General features: G+C 70.1%; 1 protein-coding gene across 1 annotated transcript in view; it reads left to right on the forward strand.

Annotated features, from left to right (window-relative positions):
* PTCH2 (patched 2) overlaps positions 1-17,614 on the forward strand; it is a 37,508-nt gene that overhangs the window by 16,678 nt on the left and 3,216 nt on the right. The window contains exons 4-21 of the mRNA XM_067567763.1: positions 210-279; positions 574-665; positions 6,709-6,904; positions 7,925-8,046; positions 8,879-9,026; positions 9,691-9,822; positions 9,915-10,070; positions 10,534-10,626; positions 10,783-10,908; positions 11,546-11,664; positions 12,076-12,463; positions 12,853-13,165; positions 13,529-13,671; positions 13,800-13,980; positions 14,549-14,832; positions 15,590-15,727; positions 16,128-16,270; positions 17,169-17,268. Coding sequence (XP_067423864.1) covers positions 210-279; positions 574-665; positions 6,709-6,904; positions 7,925-8,046; positions 8,879-9,026; positions 9,691-9,822; positions 9,915-10,070; positions 10,534-10,626; positions 10,783-10,908; positions 11,546-11,664; positions 12,076-12,463; positions 12,853-13,165; positions 13,529-13,671; positions 13,800-13,980; positions 14,549-14,832; positions 15,590-15,727; positions 16,128-16,270; positions 17,169-17,268 — 2,944 coding nt within the window. The remainder of the gene's footprint in view (positions 1-209; positions 280-573; positions 666-6,708; positions 6,905-7,924; positions 8,047-8,878; positions 9,027-9,690; positions 9,823-9,914; positions 10,071-10,533; positions 10,627-10,782; positions 10,909-11,545; positions 11,665-12,075; positions 12,464-12,852; positions 13,166-13,528; positions 13,672-13,799; positions 13,981-14,548; positions 14,833-15,589; positions 15,728-16,127; positions 16,271-17,168; positions 17,269-17,614) is intronic.

A 17,614-nucleotide genomic window follows, 5' to 3' on the forward strand; every position in this document is an offset into this window, starting at 1 on the left:
TTCCCTGATGCTCCACCCCTTCTGACGCCCCACCCCTCCTAACACCTCTAAGAGCCCCGCCCCCTGCCCCACTTCACATCCCTGTTGCCCCGCCCCCTCCTGATGTCCCGCCCTTCCTAACATCCTGCCCCCTGAGACACCCCTCTTACGGCCCAGCCCCCCCCTCAGCCGTTCTCACCTTGCTTTCATTTCTCTGCTTCTTTCCCCAGATCCTGGGATTTGAACAAAATCTGCTACAAGTCCGGCGTCCCCATCATTGAGAACGGCATGATAGAGCGGGTGAGGCCCTGGGCCGCGGCGGGGATTGCCCAGGGGATCCGTGCCTGGGCCGTTGGCGTCGCCCGCGCGTGCGGAGAGCAGGGGCCACCAAGGGCGTTCGCTCTCCAGGGCCGGTGGCAATGGGCAAGAGCCGGCTCGGATCCAGAGCTTGTCTGGAGCCAGTGCGGAGGCGGCATGGTGGGGACGGTCCCTGTGCAGGGGCAGAGGCACGGGGAGGGATGTGCTGGTGTCACGGGGGATCCGGCGTGTCTGCTGTGGTGCTGATCCCCTCCCTTTGTGTCGCCCCCTCCCCAGATGATCGAGAAGCTTTTCCCCTGCGTGATCCTGACCCCGCTGGATTGCTTCTGGGACGGTGCCAAACTACAAGGGGGCTCTGCCTACCTTCCGTGAGTGCCTCCTCCCTCCCCGCTGCTCGGCGGGAGCTGCTGGGTCCCCCCCTTTCCCGGTGGGGTCTCCCTGCGGGGGTCTCGGCTGGGCTGGGGGCTTGTCAGGGGGGCAGTACGCACAGCCAGGTTGTCCCTGGTATGCACAGTACTCCCCTTCGGCCACCCCGTCGGAGCTCGTCCCTTTACAGCTTTCCCCCGGCCCCCGATCGTTTTCGTGGCTCTTCTTTGAGCCCCCTCCCCAGCTTGGCAGCATCTTTCTGGTCTGGTCTGCCCAGCCCACGAGCCGTTCACCCGCGGAACTACCCGCCACTGGGATTTTCCCCTCGGGGACTCCCCAGATCCACTAGAGAGGTCGGTGAGCAGGCTGTGTGAGGCCATGGTGATACTCCCTGGGCGGGCGGGCCTGACCCCGCTGGGCAGGGTCGCTGCCCGCCAGGCTGCTGTGGATGGGGAGTGTCCTTCGGGTCCTGGGCTGCCCCGTGGCTCATCAGGGCAGCAGGGCACAGTGGGGGGGTTGCGGGGCCAGAGCTCAGACGTGTGAGCTCACCAGCGGTGACCCTGCGCCCACGGGCGTGTCGGGCTGGTGGGTGACGCGGGTTCAAACGCTTCCTGCGGGCTGTGGCCCGGGGGGGCCAATGCTGCGTAGCCGAGGTGACGCTCCTCTGTGCCCAGCCCATGTGCCAGCCCCTCCCCGTGGAGGCTGTCGGCTGCCCGTGGAGGGCTGGGACGGGGCGAGGCTGTGGCAAGCGTGCTGTGAGAGAGCGGCAGACTCCCAGGTTCCCGACTCTGCCGCCGGACTCCCTGCATGACCCTGGGCAAGTTGTGGTGCCGCCCAGTGCCTCAGTTTCCCCACCTGTCCATGGGGACAAGGATGCCCACTCCCCTTGGAGAGGGGCAGAGAGTCAGCGTTCTGCGTCACTTTTGTGCAGACAGGGAAACTGAGGCGGGGCGAGTTGGCCATGGGGGCCGGGCGGATCAGGCCAGAGCCGGGAGGAGACCCCCTGATTTCTCAGTTCCCAGCTGGGCGTGCGAGCGCGGAGGAAAATCTCTCCCGTGCCCAGCCAGCCCCTCGCGCCCGGCTGGCCGTTAGGTGTCTCTGAGGGCGGAGAGCTGGTGCATGGGGTGGTGGGCCTGGGCCTGCAGCGGGCACGGAGGGGAAGCCCCAGGGAAGGGGCGCAGGGAGGAGGGCTGCGGGGAACAATCCTCGGCTGTTTGTCTGCGAGGGGCCCCCCGCCGCCTCCTGCTTTGTCAGCAAACGCCAGCGCTGCCCATTCTCATGCTAATGCTGCCCTGAAAGCTGCAAGTTGGCCAACAAATGGAATAGTGGCCTTATTCAGCCGGCCGCCCCGCCAGAGGGGGGGAAGGGGGCCCGGGGGCTTCCAAAACCCAGCAGATAAAGGGAGGGAAACAGCCCCCCCCCACGTCCTGGGCGACTTCCCGCCCCCCTCTCCCGCCCCCTGGACTTTGGGCTGGGTGGAGAAACGAGGGGGTGCTGGGTACGGGGGGAGGGTGGCTGTGAACGGCTCTGCCTGGGGGTGGCGTGGGGCAAAGCCAGAGAGGTGCCAGGCCGCGCCACCCCGGGGCGGTTTTGGGCCGCGGCTGTGTCTGCTGAGCGGCGATTCCCGCACGTCTGGGGCGGGATCGCTCCTCTTCCAGGTGTGGGTTTTCTGGCGGAAGAAGGGGATTTTCTTTCTGCCTCTGCGCCCAGCCCCAGCCCGGAGGGCCAAGGGGCTCCCCGCTCGTTCCCAGGCCTGCCGGGAAGCTGCACCCAGTTCTGAGCGGCCGAAATTTCAGGGTTCTTTCCCCCCCTGCCCCGACTTCCGCTCAGCTGCACTGAAGGGGTTCCCTGGGCCCTCCTCCACCGCAAGGGGAGAACAAAGAGCGACAATCTCTGGAAAAACAAAAGGGGCTGCCTTGGCCCAGTGAAGCAGATAAAAGGCGCTCTCTTCGGAGGCGGCGCGCTGCCGTCCGGCATGTGGGAATCTCCAAGCGTTCGCTCTGCTCCACGCCAGCCCTCATGAATGATTGGAGTGAGGGTCTGCCCCGTGCCCAGCTCTGCTCCCCCCCCGTGCCCTCTCCCTCTCTTTAGTCTTTCTCCTCCTCATCGGGACTGGGGGCGATGGATTCTTTGCCCGCCCTCCCCACACCCAAGCGTTGTTCTTTTATTACGAAGATGGAGGAATCGCTCCCGTTCCACCACTGACGGCCGCACTGCCTCCGAACGCTGGCAGCCAGGGTCTAGCCGGGGTCCTGGGTCTGGCTGAGCAGGCGAGGGGAAATCCGGGAAATGCCTGAAGTGCCGGGAGGCCTTACTGAGGGAGGCAGTCGTAAGACCGGCCTCAGAGCCGTCCCGCTCCCGGTGGGTGCCGAGCACCACACCCTCCGTGGCACCGAGCTTCCGCTTCGCCGTCGGAGCAGCAGCAGAAGAAACAGCGCTCGGAGAGGGGTCGCTGCCCCGCGCCGAAGGAGACCAAGGACGCGGGGTCGAGCGTGGGGCCGTCGCGGGTCCAGCAGGCCGAGCAGACACGGCGAGAGCAGGGCTCGCCGCCTAGAGCCCTGAGCCCTCCGCGGGAGCCGCCTCCGACTCCGGAGAGCGGACGGTCACCTCCGCAGCTCGTGGTGCCGTCCACGCCGGAGGCATTTCAAGCAGCGAGAGACGTGATGGCCCTGCCCCTGCGCCGACACCTGTGCCCCGGACGGAGCAGATGAAAGGAAAGGCACCGGCGTCAGAGGTGAAGCTGGCCCAGCTGCACCGCTCTCCGGGACCCCGGCATGCATCTGCACCAGCCAAGTTGCCACGGAGAAGGTCTCCTCCCTCCAGGCACCGATCCCCGAGGGTGTGTTCCCCGTCGCCGGGAAGATCGCCGGAGGCAGCGTGCGGACACTGGAGACACTCAGCGGCTGAGCGTCCCAGCGGGGTAAAGGGACATCCACGGTGGCCAGGGGAGATGCTCCCACCTCCTGCGCTGGGTCAGTCGCCGTCCTCCCACGCAGCCGTCAGCTCCCCTGGACGACTTCCCAGCCCACCACACGCTCCTCGAGAGGGCGGCCTCAGACGTGGGTTAGAAGCGGAGCAGCTCCAGGAAACATGGACAACCTCTTCGATGTGCGGGCGCCGGGTCGCCCTGCCCGTCCACCAAGGGTCTCTCAAGGCGGTGAAGGCCCCGTGGCAAACGCCAGCTTCCCTGCCAGCGAGCTCGGAAAGGGTGGAGGAAAAGTCTTATGTCCCCGCAAAGGGTTTCGAAGAGTTACTCACCCCCCCTCCTCCTGGTCCCTGGGAGTGGTGGCCGCCAATGAGCAGGACAGGCCGGGACAAGCCGGCACAGCCCCCAGAAACAAAGACAATAACAAATGGAATTTGTTTGGGAGACAAACGTATTGTACGGCGAGCCTGCGACCCCGGATCTGCTGCTAGGCAGGTGTAATTCTAACCGCTGGGACTCCCTGCGGCGTTGCGGGGAGGCCCTGCCCCAGGAACGGGCACCGGACTTCGCCACCATCCTGGAGGAGGGCAAGACGCTGGCCTGGTGCAACAGGCTGTCCAGGAGCTGCCGTTGGCTGGCAGGGCCCTCTGCTCAGAGCAGAGCAACGGCCAACTCCCCGGGCTGAAGGGCCACTTTGTGCTCGTTGGGCCTTTGCACGCCCCGGGCCTCGAGGAGGCTGTCCCGCCCGCAGCAGCGGCCCAGGCACCCGGCCCAGCGCTTCGGGACCGAGAGAAGGAGGGACAGAGACAGACGGTTTAGGAGGTGCCGGTGAACGAACAAAAATCCACATTAACTCCGGGGCAGAGAATAGAATTGCCGTTCTCGACTCTGCGCGGGCCAGGGCGTTTCTACCACAGGCTCGGTCCAAGGCCACGTCAAACCTGATCACGAACCTACGCGCCTGTCCCCTTCCGGCGGCGCAAACCTGCCTGCAGTTACTGGGCACCTACGGCGCCACGTCTGAGACTCGGGCCGCTCCAGGCCTCTGCGTACGCCCCGAGCCGGAACCCCTTGGACAGGGTGGGCACCGTGGCCCCGCCAGTCCTCGCCTCCCGGGCTTGGTGGTTGGAGCCCCGGTCGGGGATGGAAGGGGCGCCCTTTGCAGATCCGGCCTCCTCGGTGACTCTGGTATCGGACACTTCGGACCTGGGGTGGGGGGCGCATATCAGCTCCGGTCCCAGCACCCCAGGGACCTGCTCGAGGGAGGACTGTGAATTGCACATAAAGATCAGCGAGCCGAGGGCGATGCACTCAGCGTGAGGGGCGTCCCTTCCCTTCTCGAGAGGCAAGGCGGCCCCGGTCCTGACGGCCAACAGCGCGCGAGGTCTTACAGCAGCAGGCGAATGTCATGCTCACAGCGCCCCCGTGGTCTGTGACGCTCCTGGAGCTGCCGCGTCGGCGCAGCCTGCTTTCCTAGGACCGGGGACGAGCCCTGCACCCGGACCGGGAGCCCCTGCACCGACGGCGGGCCAGCTGAGCCTAGAGGAACGGGCGTGTTCGTCTCCGGTGCAGCAGGAAACCTTCCTCCAGGGCGTCATATTTAGCCAGGTGGAAAAGGCGCCCAGGCAGTCGCGCCCCACCAGGCATCAGTCCAGCCGGTCGCGGACCTACCTGCTGCACCGCAGACTTCCAGGCCTGGCCACGGCCTCGTGGAAGGTGCAGCTCGCCGCTAGTTCAGCCTGCCAGCCACCGATTCAAGGGCGGGCGGTTTTCTCCCATGCCGTGGCGGCCAGGATCCTGACGGGTATAGGGAGGCTTTACCCCCAGGTTAGGGACGTGTTACCGCCCTAGGATCTGAATTCAGTCCTCGCCAGGCTCACGGGGGCACCGCTGGAGCCTGTGGCTACCTGGCCCCTCCTGCGAGTGTCATGGCAGGTGGCCCCCCTAGTTGCCATCACCTTGGCTAGGAGGGTATCTAAAATGAGGGCACTTTTCTCTGAGCCGCCTGACAGTTTTTTATAAGGACACGGGCCGGCCTTTCTCCCCAAGGCGGGGTCACTGTTCCATTCCCATCGGGACGTTTTCCTCCCGGGTTTCTTCAGACTTCAGAGGATGAAGGGAGGTGACGCACGCCGGACGCGTGGGCCCCGCGGGTCGCAGGCTCAATTCGGAGCCCCCCTGCGGCGCTGCGGGGAGGCGGCGGGAGGCGTCCGTGCTATTGGGGGCATTGGGCTGGGGAGACACATTAGAGTCTGGGGTGGATGGCCAGTGGGCGTGGCAGCTGCTAGCAGGGGCGGGGCAAAGGGGGCTGTGGGAGGGGCCTTTCCCCACCTCTGAAACGCCCAGCCCTGCCCTCCCCGCTTTGCTATTTCCCGGGGATCCCTGGCTGTGCAGCCCTGTGCTGGGACCCTGCCGGGCTGTGTGGGGCTGTGGGGCGGGGCGGGGCGGGGCGGGGTGCGCTCTGGGGGAGATCACACACGTGGCAACAAACAGCCCCTGCCCCGAGCAGCTAGCAGAGGCTGGCACAGGAGGGGAAACTGAGGCACTGGGGAGACGGGGGCTAGGGAGCGAGTGGGGGGCAGGTTGCAGTCCGTCTCCCTTTCCCCCGGCTGCCCCGCCCCGGCTGGCCGCTCCCCGCTATCAAGACGTTCGGGCCCAGGCGCTAATTGCTCTGACGGGCGGCACAAAGGAGGGGCCGGGCCGGGAGCCGGCCCTTTGTTCTCGGGCTAACAGGATCAGCCATGCTCCTTGACTTGGCACCTGGCGCCCGCCTCGGGGCAGCCGGCTGGCAGCGGAGGTGGGGGCAGCGGTGGGGACAAATGTGAGGCCGGTCGCCCGCAGCCCCATTGCTGCAGCTCCCACCCCACACTTCCCCTCGTCCCCTCCCACAGTGGGGAGCGAGGGGGGCGCTCGGCCCGGCCTGCCACACAGGGGAATCCTGGGGCGCCCCGTGGGCACGGGGTAACGGGTGCGTGCCAGGGACCCGGGCATTTTGGATGGGGGGGGCAGCCCGGGGTGCAGCCAGCCAGCGCAGGGGGCCCCGATCCAGCCGGGGGCCCCACCCCCCGAGATCAGTCGAGGCGCGAGCCCTGACTCCCGGCCTCGCTCTGGTTCCGTAGGGGCCGCTCGGACATCCAGTGGACCAACCTGGACCCCGCGCAGCTGCTGGAGGAGCTGGGCCAGTTCACCTCGCTGGAGGGCTTCCGGGAGCTGCTGCACAAGGCACAGGTGGGGCAGGCCTACGTGGAGCGGCCCTGCCTCGACCCCCACGAGCCCGAGTGCCCCGCCAGCGCCCCCAACAGGCAGAGCCGGCAGGTGGGTGCCGCCGGGCCGCTGGGGGCTGGGGGGCTGTCCCTGGCTCTGTGTGCGTGTGGCTGTCTATCAATCCCTGATTGTGTGTGTGTGTGTCTGTGTGTGTCCATCCCTGACTCTGTGTGTGAGTCCCTGGTTGTGTCCGTGTGTGTGTCTGGCTCCCTCTGTGTGTGTTTCCCTGACTGTGTGTGTGTGTGTGCGCGCGCACGCCCCTGGATTTCTCTGCCTCTGCATGCTTGCACAAATATGTATGTGTGTCCCTGATTGTGTGTGTGTGTCCGTTGCCAACTGTGTGTGTGTCTGGCTCCCTCTGTGTGTGTGTGTGTCCTTGACTCTGTGTATGTGGTGGGGGCTCCCTCTGTGTGTGTATGTGTCCCTGACTTTGTGTCTGTCTGTCTGTGCCTGTGTGTGTGTGTATGTGTCTGGCTCCCTGTGTGCGTGTCTGTCCCTGTCTCAGAGCTCAGCTCACAGGGCGCTGGGGGTCGGAAGCGCCCCGGGACGCTGTCCGGCTAGGAAGGGGGGCTGGCCCCTCGCTGGGGTCCCGGCCTGGAGCCGGGCATGGCCGGCCCGTGTCAGGGGCCCTGCAGGGCCATGGGGGGAGTCGCGCTGCTGCTCTCTGCTCCGCCTCCTCTCCCGTCTCAGCACTGCGCCCCCCGGCCCTTTCCAGGGCTGCGTCGCCCCCCTGGCTATGGGCCCAGTGACCCCCGAGACTGCCAGGCAACACCCCCACCCGCTGCAGTGGGGGACATGGAGGGGGGTGCCCGGGCGGGGCAGCCTGCGGAGGGCAGGTGCTGGGGGGCAACCCCACCTCTCGGCACCGGGGGGGCCCCTCTGAGTGCGAGCGCCACGCCTGGGGGTTGGGGGCTGAAAGGGCCCCCAGCACGTGATGCGGTTCTGGCTGTTGCCAGGCCGGGCCCCTCCCGCCGAGGACACCCTGGTCCTGCCTTCGCAAGGCGTGGGGGCCATTTCCCGGCTTCCCCGGCTCCCGTGCCCACGCTTACCCCCCCCCCCGTGTCCCCCCAGCGCCCCGACATCCCCGCCGAGCTGGCCGGCGGCTGCCACGGCTTCTCCAGGAAGTTCATGCACTGGCAGGAGGAGCTGATCCTGGGCGGCGCCACGAGGGACGCGCAGGGCCGGCTGCTGAGGTGAGCGGGGGGCACCCCTGGCGGCGGGGCGGGTCCCGGGGGCGGGGGAGCTTTCTGACGGACGAGCCCCCCTCCATCTCTCCGGCTGGCGTTTGGCCCGGCAGAGGGGGGGCCTCGGGGAAGGGGACGCGGCTGGGATGCCGAAGCTGCTCCGAATTCGCTGCCCTGGAGCGTGGCCCTGCCCACCCCGCCCGGGAACCACGCCACGAGCCACGTTTGGCCGGCTGGTTTTCGCGTAGGCCAGCCCAGGGCTCTGCTGCCTGGTGCTGGGGCTGGTCCCTCGCCCCGTGCACACCTGTTGGGAGCTGCCCTTGCACCGCCCAAGAGGTGAGGGGGTGGGAGGTGTGGGGCGGGGGCTGGGGGGTGCCGCTGGGCACAGCACTGGCGGGTGGGGGAGAGCAGAGCGTGTGCTTGGCGTGGGGCAGTGTGGGCCAGCGGTTAGAGCGCAGGGACTCCTGGGTTGCCAGCTCTGGGGAGGGAGTGGGGTCCAGTGGTTAGAGCCGGAGGCTGCGCGTCAGGGTTCGGAGCTGGTTGTGGAGGGCAGGGTGCTCTAAGCCGGGGGGCTGCAGGGCGGAGGGGGCTGGGTTTGGCTCTGATGGGGAGTGTGGCCTGGTGGTTAGCGGAGCAGCCCGGCTTGGGAAGGGGAGTGCGATCTCTGGAGTCGCGTGGGGGGCGGGCCAGGGGTCAGGGCTCGGGGGCTCCTTTCCCGGCGCTTGGCTGCGTGATGGGCTCGATCCTCCCTCCCGGCCCCCCACCCCGGGCCGTGGGGCTGGCCGGCTGCAGCGACGGGGGGCCCGCGGCTGGTCTGATCGGGGGGGTCCTGTCCCGGCAGCGCGGAGGCCCTGCAGAGTATGTTCCTGCTGATGAGCCCCCGGCAGCTCTACGAGCACTTCAAGGACGACTATGAGATCCAGGACATCGGCTGGAGCGAGGCGAAGGCAGCGGCCGTCCTGGAGTCCTGGCAGAGGAAGTTCGTGGAGGTAGGAGGGACAAGGGGGGCGCAGGCGCGGGCAGGGACCGCGCAGCCAGCGTGAAGCACGGGGGGATTTGTGTGTGCAATCGAAGGGGGGGCGTGCAAATGAGCGCATGCCATCGTGGGGGCGCCCCATGAGTGTCCTGGCCATGGCCATGCCCTGGGGGCTGCCCCAGGCCTCTCCCAGCACGCGCTGCCCCGGTGCTGTGGGGGCAAGGCCAGCGAGCCCCCCTCGCTCCAGTGAAACGGGGGTTGGGGGCAGACCCCCATGATCTCACAGCGTGGCTGGCATAGGGGGCTGGCTGGGGCAGTGCCCGGGGCTGGGCGACCCCCTCCGGCTGTGGCTGGGTTCAGGGCGCCCCTGTTCTCCCAGCTGTCAGCTCCGGGCACCCCCCAGGAGCGGCCCAGGGCCGGAGGGAGATGGCTGCCTGGCCAGGCCTGGCCACGGGGCGCGTGTGCCATGATCAGGCGGCCCGCGGCGGGCGCGATGCCCTGGGAGGGGAGGTGCGCCGTGGCCGGTGCTGGGCCAGGGTCCCGTGGCCAGCAGGACGCCCGAGGCTTGGCTTAGATCCCCGGTGTGGCGGGCGGGCACCGGAGGGCAGCCGCGGGAGGGTGGCAGAGCACCCGCCGGCACCCCCTGCCCGCCTCTCTGAGGGCCCCGCTCTCCCCAGCTGGCGCAGGAGACCCTCCCGCAGAACAGCTCCCAGCGGGTCCACGCCTTCTCCACCACCACGCTCAGCGACATCATGAAATCCTTCTCGGACGTGAGCGTCCTCCGCGTGGCCGGGGGCTACCTCCTGATGGTACGTAACGCCCCGCCCCCTCCCTGCTGGCCCCACCCACCGCTGGCCCCGCCCCCTCCACTAACCCCGCCCCCCCGGTGCTCTGCTTCCAGCTGGCGTACGCCTGCGTGACCCTGCTGCGCTGGGACTGCTCCAAATCCCAGGGGGCCGTGGGCCTGGCCGGCGTCCTGTTGGTGGCCCTCTCCGTGGCGTCGGGGCTGGGGCTCTGCTCGCTGCTCGGTATCACCTTCAATGCAGCCACCACCCAGGTACCGCGGGCCAGGGTGGGCTGGGCCATGGGGCGGACCGGCCCCCTCTGTCACGCCGTACTCGCCCTCCTGCAGCGGGGACTCCCGGGACCAGGATCCCGGGCTGGGGGATGGGAGACCTGCAGGCGGGGCTGGCCCCAATGCCCCAGCAGGGCATAGGGGGTGTTGTGCTAAAGGGGGCGGGGCAGGGGGCTCCCTAGGGGGTGCTCTCTCCCGTGTCTCCCCAGGCTGTGGGGGTGCTAGCTGCCCTTGTAGGGAGGCAGACAGCGGAGTTCCCCTGCCCGTTCCTGTCCTGTGCCGGTGGCTCCGGGGCTGTCCGGGTGCAGCTGTGACGGGTGCTGGGCAGTAGCTACTGCGGCTGCTCCTCCCCCAGAGGTGGGCGCATTCTGGGGTGGGGAGAAGCCGCTGCCAGCTGGGGTTGGATCTGGATCCTTGGTGCTGAGGCTGGTTTCTCTCCCCGCAGGTGCTGCCGTTCCTGGCCCTGGGCATCGGGGTGGACGATATGTTCCTCCTGGCTCACGCCTTCAGCGAGACCAGCCAGCACGTCCCCTTCAAGGTGAGACCGCCCCGGCCTGGGGACCTTCCCTGGGGGTGGGGCCAGGGATGGGGTGCTGGGGGACCTGCCCCGGGGCTGGGGTGCTGGGGAACCTGCCCCGGGGCTGGGGCCGGGCGGGCGGCGCTGGGTGAGCCATCCTGTTTGTTGCCCTGACAGGAGCGGACAGGCGAGTGCCTGAGGCGCACGGGCACCAGCGTGGCGCTCACCTCCATCAGCAACATGATCGCCTTCTTCATGGCCGCCCTGGTGCCCATCCCCGCCCTGCGCGCCTTCTCCCTGCAGGTACGGCCCCCCCCCCACACCTGCCCCACGCCCCCTCACCTTGCAGGGCGCCCCTGACTCCCTCTGCCTTCCCTGCCTCTTCCTCTGCCCGCTGCACCCCCCAGGGACGCGGCCACCCGCCCCCCTCTTTGCCCCCCCCGCAGTTCTCCCTCGGGGTGAGTCCATCCGTCTGTCCCAGGCCAACGCGTCAGCGTCCTGTGCCCTTAGAAGGGACGGGTGAAGAGATGGGGAGACGGGGCTGGGCCAGGGCAAGGGGGCGCGAGGCAGCCCCAATCCAGGCCCTTGTCCCCTCCAGGGGGGGTCCCGGCGGGAGCTGAGCCCGGACCAAGGGCATCCCAGCGTTCAGGGGAGGCTGAGAGATCCCGGCACGTCCCCTGGGGGGGCGGGAGATTTCCCTGCCCGCAAGCCATGGGGGTTTCAGCAGCCCGTGGCCTCTGGGGACGGGGGGGAGAAGGCCCCTCTGCCAATGCGGCCCCCTGGGGCCTGACTCGCCCCTTCCCTGAGGGAGGGCACCCTGGTACCGAGCCCCGGGCTCTGTAACTGGCCAAGGTGTGACGGATGCACACGCGTGTCAGACACGCAGCCCCTGGCTCCCCGACTTAATCCCATGGCCTGAGCTCCGTCCTGTGTCCCGCAGGCCGCCGTGGTGGTGGCGTTTAACTTCGCCATGGTGCTGCTCATCTTCCCGGCCATCTTGAGCCTGGACCTGCACCGGCGCCGGGACAAGCGGCTTGATGTCCTCTGCTGCTTCTACAGGTGCCGTCTCCCGCTGCTGGGGAAGGGGCGGGGGGCAGCCAGCACCCGGGGGCGCCCGGAGCGGAGCCTGGCTCATGCTGTGCTGTGGGAGGGGGCAGGACCAGCTGCAGGGTTGGACCCAGGGTATCCAGGCAGCCCTGGTGAGGATTGGACCCCTGGGAGGCGGTCAGGGCCCCTGTCGGGCTGGCCTTGCCCTTTGGCTTGAGGCCAGGTGGGCGCCTTCACTGGGTCGGCCAGGAGTGGTCGCTCCAAGGAGAAATCCCACCGCCCACCGTGCAGGTGCCATGCAGTGGGCGCATGACGGCGTGCGTGCGGTGCCCAGGGCAGCTGTGTACGGGCGGGGAAGGAGGGGGCCCTGGGGCACCGGTGCAGCTCCCTGAACTTCCCCTGGCTCATTCTCCCCCCTCCCAGCCCGTGCTCCTCCCGCCTCATCCAGACCCAGCCGCAGGAGTTCGCCGACACCAACGACAACCGTGCCACCCACCCTTCGCCCTACGGGCCCCCGGTCGGGGCCCCCAGCACCCAGATCACTGCCACGGTGCAGGCCTTCACCCGCTGCGACTCCACGGGCCGGCACTTCGTCACCGTCCTGCCGCCAGCCGCCCAGGTCTGCACCGCGCCCCCCGCCGACCCGCTGGGCTCCCAGCTCTTCGCCCCGGCCAGCTCCACCCGTGACCTGCTGGCCCAGCTGGATGGGAAGGGGGGCCGGGAGTGTGTCCCACTGCCCCTCTGCCACTGGAATCTGGCTGACTTCGCCAGGGAAAAGTACGCCCCGCTCCTGCTGCAAACCCAGACCAAGGTAGGGGGCTGGGCCCGCCGCAAACACGCCAGGGAGGGGAGCGGCAGAGGCCCTGTCGGCTCACTGTCCCCAGCTCGTGTGGGCCCCACATTGGCTGGGGAGTGACACAAGGTGGGGAGGGGAGACCCTGGTGCTGTGGGGGGAGCTGGGAGGTTGAGGGGCCCCCTGGCACTGCCCCACAGCTGGATGCCCACAGCTCCCAAGCAGAGGTGGCACCATGGAGCCAAGGTGGGCGGCCGTGGCCCGGTGCCTGCTTGCTGGCAGAGGGGGCGTCTCTAGCAGGAGCCACGGGGCAGCTGGTCTCTGCAGCACACGGGGGAGGCTGGGTCCGTGCGGGGACGGGGCGGGGCAGCTCTGCCGGCACGGCCTGACGGGTTCCCCGTCCCCAGGGCATCGTGGTGCTGCTGTTCCTGGCGCTGCTGGGGCTCAGCCTCTACGGCACCACCCTGGTGCACGACGGCCTGTACCTGACGGACATCGTGCCGCGGGGCACAAGGGAGCACGCCTTCCTCGCCGCCCGCCTCAAGTACTTCTCCTCCTACCACGTCTTCGTCGCCACCACGGGCGGCTTCCCCTACCCCAGCTCGCAGGAGGCGCTCTACAGCCTGCACCGGGCCCTGGGCGCCCTGCCCCACGTGGTGCGCGACCAGCGCCGCCAGCTGCCCCGCATGTGGCTGCACTACTTCCAGGACTGGCTGCAAGGTGAGGGGCCCCCGGCTGCCCCCGGCCCTGCCCCCGGCCCCCCTGCGTGCCCCCGCCAGCCTCCATGGGGGGGGGGTTGTCACGCACCTACCCCCTCCCCCCCACACACACACACGTGGCCACAGCCTGGTGCCTGCACACACGCACAGGACGTCTCTTGCACACGTGCCCAGCCCTTCCGCTGCCCACCCCCGTGCCCCGGCCCCACTGCAGCCGTGGCTGGGGGCAGGGCTCGTACGGCGCTTGGGAGGTTCCCTGCTGTCTCGCGGCCCCTCTCCTGCTCCCGGGGCGCGTGGCTGGGGAGGGGCTGGGCGGTGCAGCCGGGCGCCCCCGTGACCCCCCTCCCCGGTGCCGTGTCCCCAGGCCTGCAGGCCGCCTTCGACCGGGACTGGCAGGCCGGGCGCATCACCCGGGACAGCTACCGCAACGGCTCCGAGGACGGCGCGCTGGCCTACAAACTGCTCCTCCAGACGGGCAGCAAGAAGGAGCCGCTCGACTACAGCCAGGTGAGCAGGGCCCGGAGCCGGGCGGGGGAGCAGGGGGGCAGCCCCCCGGGCCCTGCCCTAGAGCCGGCCTGGCCCCACGGCGCCCGCCCGCCCTCACCTCACCCCCGCCCCGTGTCTGCTCCCCGCAGCTGACCACGCGGCGCCTGGTGGACGAGAACGGCATCATCCCGCCCGACACCTTCTACATCTGCCTGACCGTGTGGGTCAGCAGCGACCCCCTGGGCGTCGCTGCCTCCCAGGCCAGCTTCTACCCCCCGCCCCCCGAGTGGCTGCACGACAAGTACGACGCCACCGGGGAGAACCTGCGAAGTGAGTGCGGCCCCCCCAGCTCTGCCGGTGCCCCCCAGCCCCCCCCAGCTCTGCCGGGTGCCCCTGCCCCCAGCCCCGACCCGCAGCCCCTGCTCGCCCAGCCCCGGGCCCCCCACTCCCGACCCGCAGCCCCTGCTCACCCAGCCCCGGGCCCCCCCTGGCTCTGCCGGTGCCCCCCACTCCCGACCCGCAGCCCCTGCTCGCCCAGCCCTGGGCCCCCCAACAGCTCTGCTGGTGCCCCCCACTCCCGACCCGCAGCCCCCTGCTGCCCCAGTCGGGGCCCAGCCAGCGGCGCTGTCCTGTGCGAGTTCTGTCCTATGGAGAAACGCCCGCGGGTCTGGATCAGGGGCTCCCACTGCCCCGTGGGACCTGCAGCCAGGTTTGCCCCCGATCCCCAGTGGGGGGGGGGTCTGCTGTGCCGCTGGCACCCTGCCCGCACTGAGGTGCAGTGTCGCCACCCCCCCCACCCCGTCTGGGCTGGCCCGGGCATGGGAGAAGGGAGGGGCAGTGCCGGGGGACGGGGGCCGTGGAGTCCCCCCCCTGACTGCCCCCTTCCCCGCCCCCCCAGTCCCCGCGGCCCAGCCCCTGGAGTTCGCCCAGTTCCCCTTCTACCTGAGCGGCCTGCGCCAGACCTCGGACTTCGTGGAGGCCATCGAGAGCGTGCGGGCCGTGTGCGAGGCGGCGGCCCGGGAGCGCGGCGTGGCCAGCTACCCCAGCGGCTACCCCTTCCTCTTCTGGGAGCAGTACCTCGGCCTGCGCCACTGCATCCTGCTGGCCGTGGGCATCGCGCTGGCCTGCACCTTCCTGGTGTGCGCCGCCCTCCTGCTCAGCCCCTGGACCGCCAGCATCATCGTGAGTGCCAGCGTCGCCCCCCTCCCCGCCCTCGCTGGCCCCCCGCCCACGGAATGGCTGGGACGCAGCCTGGAGCTGGGTACCGGGAGCCGGTGCCTCCCCCTGGCCTGACGCGGCCCCCCCGGCACCGGCGCTCTCCTGGCCGGGGGGGTCCCCAGCACTGCAGTGGCTCAGGCGCGGCTTCCCCGCCGGCCCCAGGGGGGGCAGCTGCTTGCAGGCCCCGATCCTGCAGTTGGCTCTGCTGCCCGGATTGCCGGATCGGGGCAAACCCCCCTCCCCCCACGCCCAGCCTGGTGTCTCAGGCCAGCCCCCCTTGGCGGCTGGATGCCCCCTGCCGGCCTGGCTCCGCCCACGCTCCCGGTGCCCCCGCGGCTGGGCCACGCGTCCGTCCTTGGCATGTTTCTCAGCGATGGGGCCTTGATTGCGGGAGCTGTAGATGAATGGCCGGCGGGAAGGTGCCCGTCACCCCGGCTGCTGCCGGGCACCGTGTGCAGCCTGGCCCAGGCGTGAATGAGTTGCCGTTTCCAAGGGGGGTGGGAGGGGTCGCAGCCTTCGGGCTGGGGGGCTGGAGACAGGCCTGTGGCTCTGCGGGGGGCAGGCACCACAGGGGAGATGAGCAACGCCGGGCAAAGGAGCCCTTTGCGAGGTGCGTGGGTGCCCGCCTAGCCGGGACGTGGCGCTGGGGTGGGCGCCGTGGGGCAGTTCCTGCTGCCCCCCCCCCCCCCCCCCGCCGGCTGACGGGCTCTGCCCCCCGCAGGTGGCCGTGCTGGCCATGACGACCCTGGAGCTTTTCGGGGTCATGGGGCTGCTGGGCATCGAGCTGAGCGTCATCCCGGCCGTCATCCTCGTCGCCTCGGTGGGCATCGGGGTGGAGTTCACCGTCCACGTGGCCCTGGTGAGTCGGCACCGCCCGGCAGGGGGCGGATCCCGGCCCCCAGGGCACCAGGAGGGGGGCTGTCGGGCCAGATGGGAGACGAGGGGGGCCAAGCGACACCCCCCTGCAGCTGGCACCCAGATCAGAGCCCCCCCCACAGGGGTGAGGGGAAGCCAGCCTGGGGGCCACCAGCCAGCCTAGCTGTGCGAGTCCTGGCGTCTGGCACGCTGGCCGGCCCCTCCCCCGGTCCTCGTGGGGTCCCCCCCCCTCACAGAGCCATACGGGCCCGGCCCTGAGCCCTGCCCCCTCCTGGCTAGGGACCCTGTGAGCCCTGCCCCGGGTGGCTCCCCTGCCTGGGGAGGCGTGGGGACGTCTGTCTGTCCGCACCAGCCCGGAGCTGACGGGTGCGTCCTGCCCGCAGGGGTTCCTGACGGCGATGGGCAGCCGGACGCTGCGCTCGGCCCTGGCGCTGGAGCACACACTGGCGCCGGTGCTGGACGGGGCGCTCTCCACGCTGCTGGGCCTGCTGCTGCTGGCCGGCTCCGAGTTCGACTTCATCCTGAGGTACCCGCGCTCGGCGCCCCCTCCCTCCCCGGGCGCCCCCTCGGCATAGCGAGGCGGGCTGTGACTGCTGTGCGTAACGCGGGGACACCCGGGAGTGCCCAGGGGGCTGGGCGTGCCCAAGGCGTGTGCAGGCGTGTGTGAGCGTGCCCAAGGCATGTGCAGGCGTGCCCAAGGCGTGTGCAGGCGTGCCCAGCTGAGGTGTTCGGAGGCCGGGCAGAGGGGCCGCGCTGGGGCAGCGGGGCGGGGGGAGCCCCCATGGGTTCATGGCGGGGGATGAGCCGTTTACCGAGGGTCCCTGGGGATGTGCAGCCCGCCCCCCACGGCTGTGCCCGGCCCCCCTCCAGCCCACCGCCCGGATCCCTGGCACAGGCTGGGCCCTACGGCCGGCGGGGGCTGGCGGCTCTGCGCTCTCGGCCCTCCCTGTGCGGCGGCTCGGCGGCGCCTGGACCTGAGAGGGGCCAAGTGCCCTTGGTGCCCGGGCGAGACGGCGTCTGCAGCCCCCGCCCCGGGCACAGCTCGTGGCACGGCCACGGGCGCTCGGCTCTGCCCAGGCCTGGGGGGAGGCTGGTTCCAATCCCGCGGGGGGGGGGATGCTCTGGAGCTGCAGCGGGACCCGGTGCTCTGTCGGAGGGGCACCTTGGCACCCGGGAGAGGAGCTGGGGCGATGGGCCCCCAGGGGCACGGCTGGCTGTTGGCTTTTTTGGAGAGGAGGGGGGTCTAGTGGCTGGAGAGGGGGCGGCTGGGAGCCAGGACGCCTGGGTTCCCATCCCTCCCTGCGTCTCCGGTCGCCTCTGCGCTGCTCCTGCTCCGCCGCGGGGGGCCGGGGGGCCTGTTTGCAAAGCACGCCGGGCTGCCCCGGGGCACGGCCGGGCGCCTCTCACCCCGTCTCCCCCGCCAGGTATTTCTTCGCCGTTCTCACCGCCCTGACCGTCCTGGGGCTCCTCAACGGCCTCGTGCTGCTGCCTGTCCTGCTGTCGATCATCGGGCCCCCGGCCGAGGTGAGAGCCCCCGCCCCTCCGCCCCCGCAGTGGGACCTGGTGCTTAGGGAAGGGCAGGACTCCTGGGTTCATTCCCCAGTCTGCCTCGCTGGGCGCTAGGGTCAGATCTGCGTGTGTGTGTGGAGGGGGAACAGTGGTGACGGTCTTACACTGGCCCCGCCCATGCCCACAGGCTCCACCCACAAGCCCACGGCCGCAAGATGCTTCCTGGGAAACAGCCACCATTAGGTTCCAGGCTCAACGCTCGAGCGAGCTGGACCCGAGGGCCCCCCTCCCAAAGCTGCCGCTGGGCGGGCCGGGAGCCCGCTCAGAAGGGCCGGCCCTGGCCCTGATGCTGCCCCCTGGC

Source organism: Emydura macquarii, unplaced genomic scaffold (genome assembly GCF_026122565.2).
Source record: "Emydura macquarii macquarii isolate MOO-44397 ecotype Brisbane River unplaced genomic scaffold, CSIRO-AGI_Emac_v2 contig_2805, whole genome shotgun sequence".
Taxonomy (NCBI): Eukaryota; Metazoa; Chordata; order Testudines; family Chelidae; genus Emydura; species Emydura macquarii.